The sequence below is a fragment of the Homalodisca vitripennis genome, chromosome 3, assembly GCF_021130785.1.
Source record: "Homalodisca vitripennis isolate AUS2020 chromosome 3, UT_GWSS_2.1, whole genome shotgun sequence".
Lineage (NCBI taxonomy): Eukaryota > Metazoa > Arthropoda > Insecta > Hemiptera > Cicadellidae > Homalodisca > Homalodisca vitripennis.
The window spans coordinates 119,101,963-119,118,293 of record NC_060209.1 but is presented as its reverse complement, the minus strand read 5'-3'; the positions used below and the strand labels follow the sequence as shown (position 1 = coordinate 119,118,293).

The following is a 16,331-nucleotide window of genomic DNA, read 5'->3' as shown; positions in this document are numbered from 1 at the left end:
TGAAACATTTTTAATAAGTATAATAACGCTTTTAACAAATGAGTAACAAAAACAAATCAATACAATATTTTGAAAAATTACTAAAAATCCACATTATATTAGAAAACAAGATATTAAAATAACATTTGTGAACTGTTGAATATTATTTATGTCTTCAACCACAAACAAATATATTTTTACTATAACTTATTTTTGCCTTCTTTAAAAATTACAATATTTTAATCTGGATTTTCGATCAAATTTTTGTAGACAAATATTACATGTGCTAATCCAAAACACAACAGCAGCTAAAGGTTAACACTTTTTCATATTTACCTGATTACCTTATTTTACATCACATTTTAAGACTAATTTTTTTTAGATTACATAGTTTAATCTAAAACATACCAGCAGTTCAAGGTTAACACTTTGATTATCAATCCAGTGCCAGAAGACATTGAACTGGTTGCTGAACTGAACTGCGGCAGTGAGATGAGAATTTGGGAACTAAAACACACCAATAAAAATAACTTCTCAGTATTTTGAAACTTTATTTACAACATATAAGAAATTACAGGGAATTCTAGTATTAACCAAAATATAAAAAATAAAACAGTAATTAAAATGTGAGTACAATGGGAAAATTAATTACTTAAAGAGAAATTGTCTTCAAACAATGGTTTTTTAACAGCAGTAATCTAAAATTAAGGATTGCATTAGTCTGTACCTATTATATTTCTCTATTTTGCAGATATTATAATCAATATCAATTATGAGTTCTTTCAAATTTGTATCGAACTATTGCATAAATGAGAATATAGTTACCATGTATTTTAAATAATGGTAAATATAATGCATACAATTACTTAATTGGTATTTTATATACAAGACCAATGTTCTAAACACCATGATACTATTAAGACTGAATTATAGTCAAAATTAAAAGCCATGGTCATACCAAACCTTCAATAAGACATAAATAAACATAGATAGACAATAGTTTCACTCGATTTTTGGTAAAATATTTAAATCAAAATAATAAATTTAAAAGTAGGCTAGTCTTGCATTTTATTTATTGTTAATGAAAATAAATATAATTACTTCTTAAGTAATTTATATGTATTATTTACTATCCTTGTCAAACTAACCCAATATCTTTCCCTCGATCATATTTGAAACAGACAAATCTTAAAACCCTAGGCATATATGTATTTTATTTGTTTAAATTCTACTTGTTACCTGTTTCCTTGATGGGAATGATGCGTGGTTAAAATAAAACTGTTAGTAAAGAAATGTTTAATTATATGCAATTGCAATACAGTAAACTACAATTCAATTAACTAAAAGTACAGTGATAGGTTACATTAACAATATAAAACTTAAAAAGATGTAGGCCTAGATTTAACTTGTTTTACATTCTAATGAGCACAAAATTATTTAGGCTACTAGGCCTACTCTAGAAGTATTCTAAATGTTGCGATAAACCTTTTAACTCTATTATAATGTAACTTCATCATGCCTATAAACCAAGGAGAAGGATAAAAACAAATGTGCTTAACTGTCCATAACACTGTAGAACATAATATACAAATTATTATGAATTGTTGTAGATACACTTTATGGTGAACCAGAGCGACTACGGCGACGAGGTGGTGGAGAAGCTGAACGGCTGCCTCGATAACGACCAGGAGACCTGCGTACAGGAGACCTACTGCCTTTTCTCCCAGAAGAACGACTTCTTCGATGTGAAGTGCTCCGTTTTCTTATTGGAGAACGACTAAGTTTTCTTGGTGATCGAGACCTGCGTCGCACAGGGGACCGAGAAGATGGTGAGTGACTACCTCGATGAATTGGGGAACGACTCAGACGTCTACGACTAGGTGATACACTACTGCTTCTTCGATTTGGACTTCCGCTGTCCCCACGAGACTGTGATCTAGAACGAGCTATTTTCTTATCTGGTGATATAGAAACAGATTTAGCTTTCTTTGAATCTGAATCTAGTTTTTCACTGTCTGAATCCTTGCCTTCAGATTTTATGCTACTTGTTTTTGAAGGAATATCTGTACTTTTATCTATCTTAATAGAATCTTCACTCTTCTTATCCTTATCTCTCTTCTTTTCTCTATCTTTAGATTTTCTATCAGATTTTGATTTTTCACTACGAGATTTTACAGACTGAGATTTAGACTTTGACCGAGTCCGTCTTCTAGATGACGATCTCCTAGAGCGTTTACTTTTGGAACGAGACCTTGAGCGACTTCTCCTACGCTCTCTAGAAGATCTACGGCGCTTATCTCTTGATCGTGAGCGCCTGGAACGGGATGGCTTAGAGCGAGACCTAGATCTTCTCTTAGATCGTGAACGAGACCTTCGGTGATGTCTAGAACGATGATGTGACCTGGAACGTGATCGACGATGTCTTCTTCCCCGAGAACGTGACCTGGATCGACGTGACTTTGAACCACTTCGACTACGTTTCTTGTCTTTAGAAAGAATTCCAATTACTGGATCAATTGCAGCAGATATCAGACTCTGAGCTTCTTTAACCCTTGTCATAGCTTCCTCGATCTCTCTCTGAGCAGCCTCGTTACTTTTAGCCATAGGTTTTGCTATGGCCTGAGTTGCATGATAAACTTGAATCATCTTCCCAGCTAGCTCAGTTCCATTCATTTTTAGGCCAGGAATAATGCTGCTCTGTTCTGAAAACTCAATGAGTGCATAACGATTACTATCATTATCCCTTGTACAAAATCGTATATATTTTACATCACCAGCAGTTCCAAAGAAGTCGATAAGTTGTTGGGCAGAAATAGAATTGTCAATATTGATCACAAGGAGAGTTCTTCGAATCTCTTCAATTCTCCTGGCATCATAGGTAACTGGTAGTGGGGGATATGGAGGTAACCCATTAGACACAAGAAGTGGATCATGAGTAGTTATTACTTGATTTGGGGGAATTCCTTCTATTTGATTTGTTACATGTGGCGGCAACTTTGGATCTGACGGATACAGCCCAGGCACAATATTAGCTTGGGCCGCAATATCAAGAGCTCTATATTCATCAGGAATCTCACCCGCTGATGATTGATATGGTGTAACAATTAGAGCTCTATCAATAAACACTGTGTTTGTCATATGTTGGGCAACTCCAACACAAGTGGGATCAAAAAACTTTACATAGCAGATTCTTGATTGTACTGGGACTGATACATCTCTAATAGTTGGGTATAAACGGATATCCTCTATCTTTCCCAAGAAACCAAAGAGCGTTTGCATCTGATCTTTGGTAGCTTGAGGTGCAATATTAGTAATTTGTACAACCTTCGTACCATTGTTCGCTGGCGATGCATCTGATTGTGCAGTCATTTTTATGAAATTATAGTTTTAAAATGGTTCTAATTTCAACTGAGCATAGCATAAGATGTCTAAGTTACCAACTACATAAACATTTTACAAGATAAATAACATATCACAACCTTGTTTGGTATTGTTCATTGACGAAGATCACAAGTCTTGGCGCAACTGATCCAAACACGCACACACGCACAGAAAAATCAGTTTAGCAATAAAATACGAGAAGCCACAATTTTAAAGACGAATTGACATCGACGGAATCACAAATACCGAGTCATTAACACCAAACCTCCAAACCTCACACATCATAACACCATCAACAACATATCAAAATGGCGAACAACTACACAGAGAAAACGAACTAACGTTTCGACCGGCTTAGCCCATAGCGTGGTGAGTCAGTGTTGCCACTAACACGAGTCTGTAATTCTCTAGAACAAAAGTTTTTTTAGAACGTATACATTTTTTTTGTAAAGTAAATTACTCTTTAACTAGGAAAATACAATTAAAATGTTTAATTTCAATATCAAAAATTAAACGTGTATTTAGGAACTACACGTTTACAAATTTGTATGTAGTTGAATAAGGTGTCCCATACCACCATTTTAGGCCTTCTAATAGACTTTTCTATTTATTTATTCGCGGTAAACACCATTCTACAACAGATAATAATGCACAAGATGGCAGTACCCAGTTCTGGGTTCTAAACCTCTTGAGTTGAAAGCAAGATTAATTGTATTCGACATTGTCCAATTGGACAATAGTATTAGTATAATGTATAGTGTAGTACCGTGAAGCAACTCACAAATTGTGCAAAATGTCTTTAAGGAGAATCGGATATTAAGCCTACCAACCTACCTCCTTAATATTAAATTGTCCAAGTTTTATCAAAAGATTGTCAGTATCCAGATTATTTACCTGAAAGTCTATTTCTTTCTTTATAATTTGGGAAAATTCTTTACTAAAATAAGTAAAATTGTGTCAATTATAACGGTTTAGTTTATACTTATACTTTTTGTATTTTTTTATGTTTAACTGTTTGTATTTTAAGAAATGAAGAAAGATATCAATATACCCTTTACTTAAATTTAAGAAGAAAGATTAACAACACGAAAAACTTAACCAGATATCTCAAGTGGTTCTTGAGAACAGGTACATTATAGCTTTAACAGTGTAATTTTTTGGTAACTTCTAAACAGTAGCCTATATCAATGCATTCCTGTTCCATAAGATGGGATGTTTGGGTCCTTTTCTTTCACACACTTGTTCTCAGCCTTTTCTTGGCCAGTGGTTTCTTCTGTCTGGAAAAGCAGGATACTTAACTTTTCTTGAATCTTAAATTTTGCAACGCCGCCATTACTATAGCTAGCTATAGCTTAATAAATACCAAATTCTAATGTTTCTCTCTGGACAAAAGTAGTCTTTGGTAGACATGACCAAATGACACGATTTAGTGATACGAGTTTTAGCGTGCCACCATGTAAACACCTTCTAAATGTCAGCATAAACCGAGTCTTTATTTCTTTTATAACAGCTTGAGAAAAGTAAGTACGCTATTGTAACTATACCAAATAAGTGTAAGATTAACTATAACACCACATACCTTCTTAATGTTTCATTTTTTTAGATGTACGGTTATTGTAAAACATGAATGAAACTCACTTTTGGGTAGTAATGGGTGGGGGGGGGGGGGGGTGGGGGGGGGGGGGGGTGGGGGGGGGGGGGGGTGGGGGGGGGGGGGGGTGGGGGGGGGGGGGGGTGGGGGGGGGGGGGGGTTTTGTTTTATTAGTTTTTTAAAAGATTTTGTGAGTTTTATTTCGTACTGTGTTTTGTAGGCTATTAATAGGTCTTATTAAATAGTGGGACTTTAAAAATGCAAAGTGAAAGTTCTGATGATGAACCTGTGGTTAAAAGGAAACGTGGTGTTGTCAATGAAGACAAGTATAAACGTAATGTTATACGGAAAGCAAGAACAAAAGGCGATTGTTACACAAATTACAAAGGTAACGTTGTACCAGACAAATCTATTCCTGTAGAACTTATTTGCAAATGCCCACGAAAGTGTATTTCTTTTATTGATGCTGAAATAAAAAGTCAGGTTTGGGAATGTTTTTATTCTCTGAGTACTAAAAATGAACAAGACGTGTACTTACAAACACTAATAGAAGCTAAGGAAGTAAAGCGTAGAGTAAAAAAACAAACTAATCCAAATTGTTCCAATGCTGATTTAGAAGGAACTCCAGACTCACACACTAAAAATAAATCTTTTGTATATAATATCAAAATCAATGGTATTATAACACCAGTTTGTAAAAATATTTTTTTTACAAAATACACGGAGTTTCTCGTGATCGAGTAGCAAGGCTAACTAACCTGTTAGTTAAAAATGAAATACCAATCGATTTGAGAGGCAAAAATCGTAGTGGAAACGCAATCGATGGCAAATTGTGTGTTGCTATCCATGAACACATTTCTCTATTTGAGGAGGGAAACTCACTATGGAACCAAGAAAAAGCAATATTTGGAATGCAACGTTAAATGTGTCTAAAATGTATGAAATGTTTCAGACCACTCATCCAGATCTTAAGGATTCAGTTAAATATAGTTTTTATTACAAATATTTTAAAGAAAAACTTTAACTTGTCATTTGGGCGGCCACAGGTCGATGTCTGTAGCCAGTGTGAAAACTACAAAGCAAAACTTCGAGATCAAGAGCTGAGCGACAATGTCAAGCGCAGCGTGATTGCAGAACAAATTGTTCATAAGCGCAGGGCAAAAAAGTTTTTCTTAAAACAACAGGAAATGTCGCAAAATAAGGACGATGATACAGTTGTCATTTGCATAGATTACATGCAGAACCTTCCTCTCCCTCATTTACCAGTTCAAGAGGTTTTCTATATGCGACAGCTGTGGGTTAATGTTTTCTGCGTTCACGACATGAAAACAAATAGAGCAAAAATGTATATGTACCATGAGGGGGAGGCTAATAAGTCGCCTGATGAGGTGTGTTCAATGTTACTACACTACCTTCAAATGGAAGTATTTCCACTTGGAAAGAAAAATATTGTCCTTTTTAGCGATGGCCCCTCAGGTCAAAATAAAAACCACTGTGTGGTGCGGTTTTTAATGAACCTGTGTGATCAGGGACTGGTTGAGACGATTTCACACTATTTTCCTGTGAGAGGCCACTCATTTTTAGCCTGTGATCGGGACTTTGGTAACATAAAACGGGTTGTGCGTAGAGCTGACCGAGTATACACGCCCGACCAATATGCTGAGATGATCCTTAAAGCAAGCAAAACTGGCCGTTTTGATGTTATCCAAGTAAGAAGTGACATGATCTTTTCTTTTAGCAGTTGGTGGCCAAAACATTACAAAAAGACTGTTAGCTCTGACGAAACAAGTGGAAGAGGGTGTTCCAAGAAATGAAAAAATACCTTTTAAGGTGTCTACATACAAAGAATTCAACTACAACAAGGCGGAACGAGGAAAGGTTGTGGTCAAGGAGTTCATTGATGGCTTTACCTCCTCAACATTTACCTTCAAGAAGTACAACACTGTTCCCGAACTCCCAACGGAGCAAGCATATCCATTTGGAAAGGTACCCATTAACATAAAAAAAATCAATGACATTGTTAAACTGAGAAAGTACACATCTGGGTACGAAGCCTTTTACAACAGTATCGTACAGTGGCCTACATCAGAAGCTGAATGCAACGTAGATAGAGAGTATGACGATTAGATTAAATACATGTACTTTACACTAAGTAAATAAATGTAGTTGATTGATGTGATTTATCTTCTTTCTATTACCATTCTGACCTAAAAACCCCTTTTTAAAATAAAAAACAAAACTTTATTGCAGAAACCCGTCAAGTGAAAAAATTTTATAATTTTTTAAAAAATGTTATTACAAAATTTAAAACTTTACTAAAAACTGTATTTGTTTTAGAAAGGTATGAAGTATTATTTAAAAAAATGTGAAGCATATATCTATGATATTAGGCGAGATAAAAAGTTTTTCTTCGTTTACCGAAAATCCTAAAAACTGCACTTGACGGGTTTCTGAAATAAACGGTTCAATTAAAGGCTTAGAAAAGAAATCCACTTGGCCAAGAAAATTATAAATCGGGGAAAAATTAATACCAGATTATTGGAAGAAAATATCTTGTGCGTTTGCTTGAAAAAGTAATAAAGAAAATGTAAAACAATAGTATTACTGGTAATGACGCTATTGTACATGTTTCCTCACACCAACTAGGATTTGAGTGAGGAATTCATGAAACAAATAATTTACAAAATTACATAACCCCCATGTTAATGAAATGCAATGCTTCAAAATGGAACTATATAGATCTTAAAAATGTACCTTTAGAAAACAGGACTTACTTTAAAAGAGTTAGAACTAACTATTAAGCGTAGAAATATAACATATCACCCAGTCTTAGATGAAATTTCATATGAAATTATTAAGTTTTTTACCAAAAAATGCTCTTAACTTGCTTCTAGAAATTTTAAATGATATCTAAATGGATATACTGACATTCCTCTAACTTGGGAAACTCACTTCAGGGTCAGTGCTCTATTTAAACATTCTAAAGATACAAAATCTTGTGGATTGATGCCGACCAATTTAATTTAGTTCTTGTTTTGCTTAGATTTTTAACTTCATTGATCAAAAAAAACAAATTAGTATGGTTTATATAAAAAATTGATCTAGGTTCCTAGCACCCAATATGGATTTAGACAAGATGAAAGGGTTGCAGTGATTATCCTTATTACTTTCATACAAGCCCATTTAATTAGCCCTACAGTACAAAGAAAACTACTGAAGCGACGGTTTTTTGCACATATCCTTGTCGATTGCTTATGATAATGATTTGTACCAGCACTGATAATTAAATGTCTAATCTAGGTATTCCACAAAAGTATTAAATTAGTTTATTGCAATAACTGGCGTATCAACGGGAACAATAAGTTTCATTAATTTTAGGTTTACCTGCACTAGAACTTAGTAACTGGGGTTTACCTCAAAGCTGAGTTGCTTAGGTCCTTTGTTATTCTCATTATACATATCAAATATAACTTCGTTTTTGCCTCGGACACGTATTTATAATCTTTACAATTATCAGGTCAATACTCATTAATTATCGCATTCTTCGTGTAGTTTTACAGCCGAATTATTAAGCACTTTTAAAATGTATTTAAAATGTATAAATAAATGTTATACTTTACTGGTTTTTTAGTTATATTAACATAGGTATATCGTAATCAGCAGTAGGCGCTTCGAAGGTCTTATCATAAACATAATCTAAATCCTCTCAATAATATTATAATTATTATAATCGAATTAAAAAGTATTGCCCTTCTAAAGTATTCTAAGCTATATATATAGGAATTTCAAGTAATGAAAAAGTGGACAAATTATCAAAAGTGGCCATCAGCGATAGCTTTAAAATAAAACAATTACATATTTCCTTAGACGATTTCAAAGCGTACAAAAAACAGTTATAGTTCTCACAAATGTAACGATCTGTTTATAAGTGTAACATAAAGCACTTACAGTATAGAAAGGTTGTTGGAATCGATGCCAAAAATTTACAGGGTTAAAAAATGTGTAAATGAAAAGATGCTTTGGAACATATCCTTTCTATGTGCCCTGAATATTAAATGGACCATGCTAGAAAGCCAATGTTTTTAACTATTATTGAGGAATAAATATGGGGATGAATTTTCAAAACTTAACTAAATATTTTCCAGTTAAAATGGTTCTAGAGGCTTTTGAAGAATCAATTTAATTTTTGAGTCCATTAGAGAAATTTATTTTAAAAACAAAATTAGCATTCTGCAGAATTAATATAATAATTATGTACCCTTGATATGTGCTTCTCCGAAGTTCCTCCATTTTTTTTCCCCCCGGGATTAGGAAAGGCCTGAGGGGGACTCTTGGCGAGAAAGAATTATCATTGATCCTTACCAAAACTCCCTACGTCAAAAATCAAATAGTTACGTTGAGGACGGCACGGGATTTTCCAAAGCTGTTAGCCTAAGAGCTAAACAAATTAAAGAAGAAACACTTTAAACAGTGTGGATGTGATATTTGTCAATGTATTTTCACTCTTTCTTTATTTTTTAATACTTTTTATTCTTTCTAATTGTAATCTTTATCTTAGTTGTGTTCTTTTTTTAATAGGGCCTTATTTTAAGGAATTAAAGGTTATTACTGGATTTACAATTTATTAAACTCAATCCCACCATTCTTATTTATGTGGAGAGGTTTTGATATACAAACGTTGAAAGATTGTAAGTGGATTCTTACTTTTAGGTGATGTATCTCTTCGAATGGATACATTAGTGATGACTTCTACTAAATTTTTACTGCTCACAGAAGTAGTTGATAATGAATAAAAAGTGCAAATTTACATAAGAGTAAGTTTTTACACTCCACTGAATGAAATTAAAAATATTTGAAAGAAGCTTACAATAATTTTACACAAATATTTGATAAAAAACAAATTATTTTCTAGGGACTAAATTTTGGCCACACCGCATACAATCCGGGGTTAATGGGAACTACTGGATAAAACCAATTATCACACTTCAATCAATCCTTATTGAGTCAAAGATTGCGAGGAAGCGATAGGGGAAGAATGGTTTCTGATAGTGTATTAGATTCTTGTTCTATCAGTGGCCTAACTGCAAACGGCAAGTTGACAAAGGGACTATTAGAGAAAAACAACATTCATACTTTGAAATGCAGGCTTTTAATACAAGCTCTATACTTTCTTGATTCCGCAACAACCCTCGCCCCCAAGGATCTTTATTAATTTTCCGTTATCTGAAAAGTTATACTCAAATTCAGTGGTTCCGTAAAAGAAATTAATACTGATAACTCAATGATGTAAAAGAATCTGATCGATGGCCCACCTAATACCATTACTACACCATCATGTTTTCTGAAATTAGGCCCGCAAATGGTATCATTTGTGTCTTCCACTCATAACCAGATTTGACTTTTATAACAAACGCCACCAACCGTCTCATACTTTAAAGGACATAACTGAACCTAATCAGACTTCATGGAGAGCCCAGGTCTTGAATTATAATCAAATCCGGGGGGAACGGTTACAAAAAAGAACGGTAATTGACGCGTTTTACCAAACAATCCTTCGGTATGCCTTACAGTGGTGCGTTGATTCTCTTCCACGTATTGGCGGAGTGACATAGTGCCCGTACTACACGTTTTCAAATATTCATTTTTTTACCTGGAGTTGACATTGCAAGGAGTACTGAGCACCCAATTACCCATTAAAGATGAAACACGTTCTCACTTGCATTCGCGGGAGTCATGCGTAATGTACAAACGGAGAAAAGGGAGGGCTTATACTATTTTGTATAGAAAGACTTTAAAAGAAATGGCGACAGTTTCTAGGTATTCTTCGGAATTTCCTTTCGATTTACTACCCAAAAGTGAGTTTACATTCATGTTGTTCAATATCCGTACAATCTAAAAAAAAAAATGAAACATTAAGAAGGGTATGTGGTGTTATAGTTAATATTAAACTTATTTGGTATAGTTACAAATAAGCGTACTTACTTTTCTCAAAGCTGTTATAATGCAATTAAGACTTGGGTTATTATGCTGACATTTAGAAAGGTTGTGTTTACATCGGTGGACCACGCTAAAACTCGTATCTTTAAAATCGTGTCTTTTGGTCTTGTCATACCAAAGGACTACTTTTGTCCAGAGAGTAAACATTACTGAATTTGGTATTTATTAAGCTATTAGCTAAGCTATAGTAAGCGTGGCGGTTGGCGTTTGCGAAAATGTAAGATTTCAAGAAAGGTTAAGTATCCTGCTTTTCTAGACAGAAAAAAGAAACCACTCACTGGGCCAAGAAAAGGCTGAGAACAAGTGTGTGATAGAAAAGGACTCCCACAAACATACCATTTTATGGATAACAGGAATGCATTGATATAGGCTACTGTATAAAAGTTACCAAAAATTTACTCACTTTGTTAAAGCTACAATTTTCCCTGTCTTTCTCAAAGAACCATACTTTAGCGATATTCTGAGTATAAAATTTTTCGTTGTTGTGAATCTTTCTTCTTAAATTTAAGGTAAAGGGTATATTGGATATCTTTCCTTTATTTGTTAAAATACAAACAGTTAAAACATATAAAAAAATACAAAAAGTATAAGATTAAACTTAAACCGGGGTTTAATAATTGTACACGAATTTTAACCATTATTTTAGTAAAGAATTCTTCCTAAATTATAAAGCAAAAGAAATAGACTTTCAGGTAAATAATCTGGATTATGGACCCAATCTTTTGGATTAAAAACACGCTTGCGACAATCTCAGCGCGCTAATATTATAGGGATGGTAGGTTGGTAGGCTTTAACATCGATTCTTCCTATTAAAGACATTTTGACACAATTTGTGAGTTGCCTTCACTGTATTACACTTAAATTTAAACCCCCCAAAATATTTTTTTATAAATAATACTATTGGTTCCAATTTGGATAATCAGTCGAATACAATACCTAATATTATGGGCTTTCAACTCAAGAGGTTTTAGAACCAAGAACTGGGGGGTACTGCCCATCTTTGATGCATTATTGTATGTTGTTAGAATGGTGTGTACTGCGCGAATAAATAAAAAATAGAAAAGTCTATTAGGAAGGCCTAAAAGGGTGAGGTATGGGACACCTTATTCAACTACATACAAAATTTGTAAAACGTAGGTAGTTCCTAACTTACACGTTTAATTTTATGATAGTGAAATTAAAACATTTTAATTGTATTTTGTATTTAAAGAGTAATTTACTTTTACAAAATAAAATGTATAGGTTTTCTAAAATAACTTTTGTTCTAGAGAAATACAGGACTCGTGTTTAGTTGGCGTTAGTGGGCAACAACTGACAGCGCTCACACGCGCTATGGGCTAAGCTGTGTTTTTTTCGCAAACGTTAGTTTCGGTTTTCTCTGTGTAAGGTTGGTTTTCGCCATTTTGAATATGTTGTTGAAATTGGTGTTATTGATGTGTGGAGGTTTGGTGTTTAATGTATGTGTCGAGAGTATTTGTTTGTGTGATTATGTTGAGTTCGATGTTCCAGAATTCGATATCTTTATAAATTGTGGCTACGGTCTCGTGATGATTTTATTGCTAAACTGATTTGTTTCTGTGAGTGTAGTGCGGTGTGAGTTTGGATCAGTTGCTGCTCAAGTGTGTACTTTGTGTGATCTTCGTTCTAAGGAAATGAACTGATAATACTCAAACAAGAAGGTGTGAGTGTGATATGTTGTATAGTTAATCTTGATAAAAAATGTGTGTGTTTATGTAGTGTGTGTGTTTGGTGTAACTTGTGAGACTCATCTTATGCTATTTGATCTCAGTTGAAAATTGTAGAAACCTCTTTTTAAAATAAAAAAAAATAAAAAAAAAAAAAAAAATAAATTAACAAAAAATAACTAATATATATTTGTCATTGTGAATGAAAATGACCCTGCACTCAAATCAGATGCATCGCCAGCCGAAGACTCAATGGTTACGAAGTGTTGTATGTGATAAATTGCTAATAGATTTGTGGCTACTCTCAAGCTACCTGTAAGATCAGATTTGTTCAAAGAATAATCGCTCTTTGGTTTCTTGGGATAAAAGATAGATGGATATCCGTTTATAACCCTCCTAACTATGTGAGGAGATGTTAATCTAGTGTCACCAGTTACAGAATCAAGACAGTCTGCTATGTAAAGTTTATTTTTGATCTCCTGCACTCTATGTGTTGGAGAGATTGCCACAACATAGAGGGACGCTGGACAAACACAAGTGTTTAGTATTGATAGAGCTCTAATTGTACATTACAGACCATATCAATCATCAGACGATTGTGTAGTAGTGAGATACTGTCCTGTATGAAGTTATAGAGCTGCTATGATAGTTTAGTCGGCCCTCTCAAGAACTAATATTGTGTCTTGGAGTGCTGTATCCGTCAGAGTCCATACAGTTGCCGCCACAGTTGTAGAACGCAAAATCAAATAGAAGGAGAATGTCCCCCAAGAGATCGCAAGTAATAACTACTCATGTAGTCTCACATTCTTGTGTTCTAAATGGGTTACCTCCCATATTCCCCCCCACTACCAGTTTACCTATGAATGCAGCGAGAATTGAAGAGATGTCGAAGGAACTCTCCTTGTTGATCAATATTGACAATTTCTATTTCCTGCCGCCAAACAAGTCTTATGCGACGTTCTTTGGAACTGCTGGTGATGTTATAAAATATATAATACGGATTTGTTGTTACAAGGGTTAATGATAGTAATCGTTCTTATGCACTCATTGAGCGTTTTCAGAAACAGGAGCAGCATTATTCCTGGCCCTTAGAAAAAATGAGATGGACAAAACTGTGCTAGCTGGGAAGATGATTCAAGTTTGATCATGCAACTTCAGGCCATGAGAGCAAAAACCTATGGGGACTATAAAAAGTTAACGCATGGCTGCTCAAGAGAGAGATCGAGGGGAGAGCTATGACAAAGGGTTTTAAAGAAAGCTCAGAGTTCTGATATCTGCTGCAATTGATCCTAGTAATTGGAATCTTCCTTTCTATAAGGACAGAAGAAACGTACGTTCGAAGTGGCTTCTAAAGTCACGACGATTCAAGGTCAGCGGTTCTCGGGGGAAGAAGACATCGACCTGATCACGTTTTCCAGTGTCACATCATCGTTCTAGGTACATCACCGAGCGGGTCAAATTCAACGATTCTAAGTAGAAGATATCTAGGTCTCGGGCCTCTAAGCCATCCCCGTTCCAGGCGTCACGCATCTAAGAGATAGAGCCGCCGTAGATCTCTTCTAGAGCAGCGTAGGAGAAGTCGCTCAGAGGTCTCGGTTGCCAAAAGTATAAACGCTCTAGGAGATACAGTCATTCTACGAAGACGGATCCTCGGTCAAAGTCGTAGAAAATCTCCAGTCTGTAAAATCTCGTGAGTGAAAAAATTCAAAATGCTGATAGAAAATCTAAAGCTAGAGGACATGCAGAAGAAGATCGGAGATTACAGGGATAATGAGAGAGTGATAGATTCTATTAAGATAGATAAAAAGTACAGATGTAGGTTTCTCTCCAAATAACAAGTAGCATAACATATCTGAAGGCAAGGAGATTCAGAGACCAGTGAAAAACTAGATTCAGATTCAAAAAGAGAAGAGCTAAATCTGTTCTCTATATCACCACGATAAGTACAAATAGCTCTGTTTGTTCTCTGTTCTAGATCACCCAGTCTCGTGGGGACAGCGGAAGCTCCAAAATCGAAAAGAAGCAGTTAGTGTATCACGCTAGTCGTGAGTCGTTCTGAGTCGGCTTCCCCGCAATTCAGGTCGAGGGCTAGTCACTCACCATCTTCGCTCAGGCGTGCCCTCTGTGCGACCGCAGGTCATCGATCACCAAGAAAAACTTCGAGGTCGTTTCTCGCCAATAAGAAACAGCGGTAGCATTCACATGCGAAGAAGTCGTTCTTCTGGGAGAAGAACCGAGGCAAGTAGGTCTGTCCTGTACGCAGGTCTCTGGTGTGGTGGTATGCTGAGGCAGCCGTTCAGCTTCATCGTCACCACCTCACAACCGTTCGCCGTAGTCGCTCTGGTGTCACCATAAAGTTGTAGTCTGTACAACAAAATTCATAATATTTTGTAGTATTATGTTGCATACGCACGTGGTTATGGACAGTTAAGTCACATTGTTTTTATCCCTTCTCCTGTTGGATTATAGGTCTATGATGATGTAGTTACGCATTATATTAGAGTTAAAAGGTTTATCGGCTAAACTTTTAGAATACTTCTAGAGTAGGCCCTTAGTAGCCTAAACCTTATTTTTGGGGGCGTCCATTAGAATGTAAAACAACAGTTAAATGTCGCAATAGGCCTAGAACATCTTTTTTAAGGTTTTATATTTGTTTAATGTAACCTATCACTGTACTTTTAGGTTAATTGAATTGTAGTTTACTGGTATATTGCAGATTGCATATAATTAAACAGATTGTGTCATTGTACATAGACTCGGTTTTATTGTTAACTCGACATCATTCCGCATCAAGGAAACTAGGTAACAAGTAGAATTTAAACAAATAAAATAAACTATGAATGCGTAGGGTTTTAAGATTTGGTTTGATTTCAAATATGATCGAGGGAAATTGGGGGGGAGGGGGTATTTGGGTGGTAGTTTGACAAGGATAGTATAGTAATTACATATTAACTTATCTTAAGAAGGTAATTGTATATTTGATTTTAATTAACAATATAATAAAATGCAAAGACTAGCCTACGCTTTTAGTAGTTTATGTAATTTTGATTTAAATATTTTACCCAAAAAGAATCGAGTGAAACTATTGTCGTATCTAGTGTTTAATTTATGTCTTCTTATTGAAGGTTTGGTAATGACCGCGATGGCTTATAATTTAGACTCTAATTCAGTCATATTATGTTATCATGGTGTTTAGAAACATTGGGTGTCTTGTGTATTATGAAAAATGACGCCAATATTAAAGGTATTTGTAATGCATGGTATGATTGTTATCATTATCTTACAAATTCATGGTAATGTTATTTCTCATTTATGCTATAGTTCTGGGGGGGGATACAAATTTGAAAGAAACTCATGAATAAGGGGATAGTGATTATATTATCGTGCAAAATAGAGAAATAGAATAGAGATACAAGACTAATGCAATCCTGTGAAGTTAGATTAACTGGGCGCTGTTAAGAATAACCATTGTTTTGAAGACAATTTCATCTTTTAAGTAATTAGAATTTCCCATTGATCTTACTCAACATGTTTTATTACGGTTTTATTTTTGTATTTTGGTTAATACATTAGGGATTCCTGGTAATTTCTTATTATGCTGTCAAATGTACCAAATGTTTCAAAAGTACTGAGAAGTTTGATTTCTTTTATTGGTCTGTGTTTTAGTTCCCAAATTCTCTATCTCACTTGGCCGCAGT

The 16,331-nt window shown here is 34.8% G+C and overlaps 2 protein-coding genes across 2 annotated transcripts in view; both read right to left on the bottom strand.

Moving 5' to 3' along the window:
* Positions 1–3,692, bottom strand: part of LOC124357418 (putative neutral sphingomyelinase) — a 59,624-nt gene extending 55,932 nt beyond the window's left edge. The window contains 2 exon segments of the mRNA XM_046809209.1: positions 388–486; positions 3,459–3,692. Coding sequence (XP_046665165.1) covers positions 388–437 — 50 coding nt within the window. The 5' untranslated portion in view covers positions 438–486; positions 3,459–3,692.
* Positions 514–3,465, bottom strand: LOC124357416 (probable splicing factor, arginine/serine-rich 7). The gene has a single exon (XM_046809206.1). It carries the CDS (start codon positions 3,346–3,348, stop codon positions 1,597–1,599), a length of 1,752 nt encoding a protein of 583 aa, XP_046665162.1. The 5' UTR covers positions 3,349–3,465; the 3' UTR covers positions 514–1,596.
* Positions 3,693–16,331: the final 12,639 nt, after the last annotated feature.

Coding starts and splice junctions, on each gene's coding strand:
- LOC124357416 (XM_046809206.1), bottom strand. CDS start 3,348: ATGACTGCACAATCAGATGCATCGCCAGCGAACAATGGTACGAAGGTT.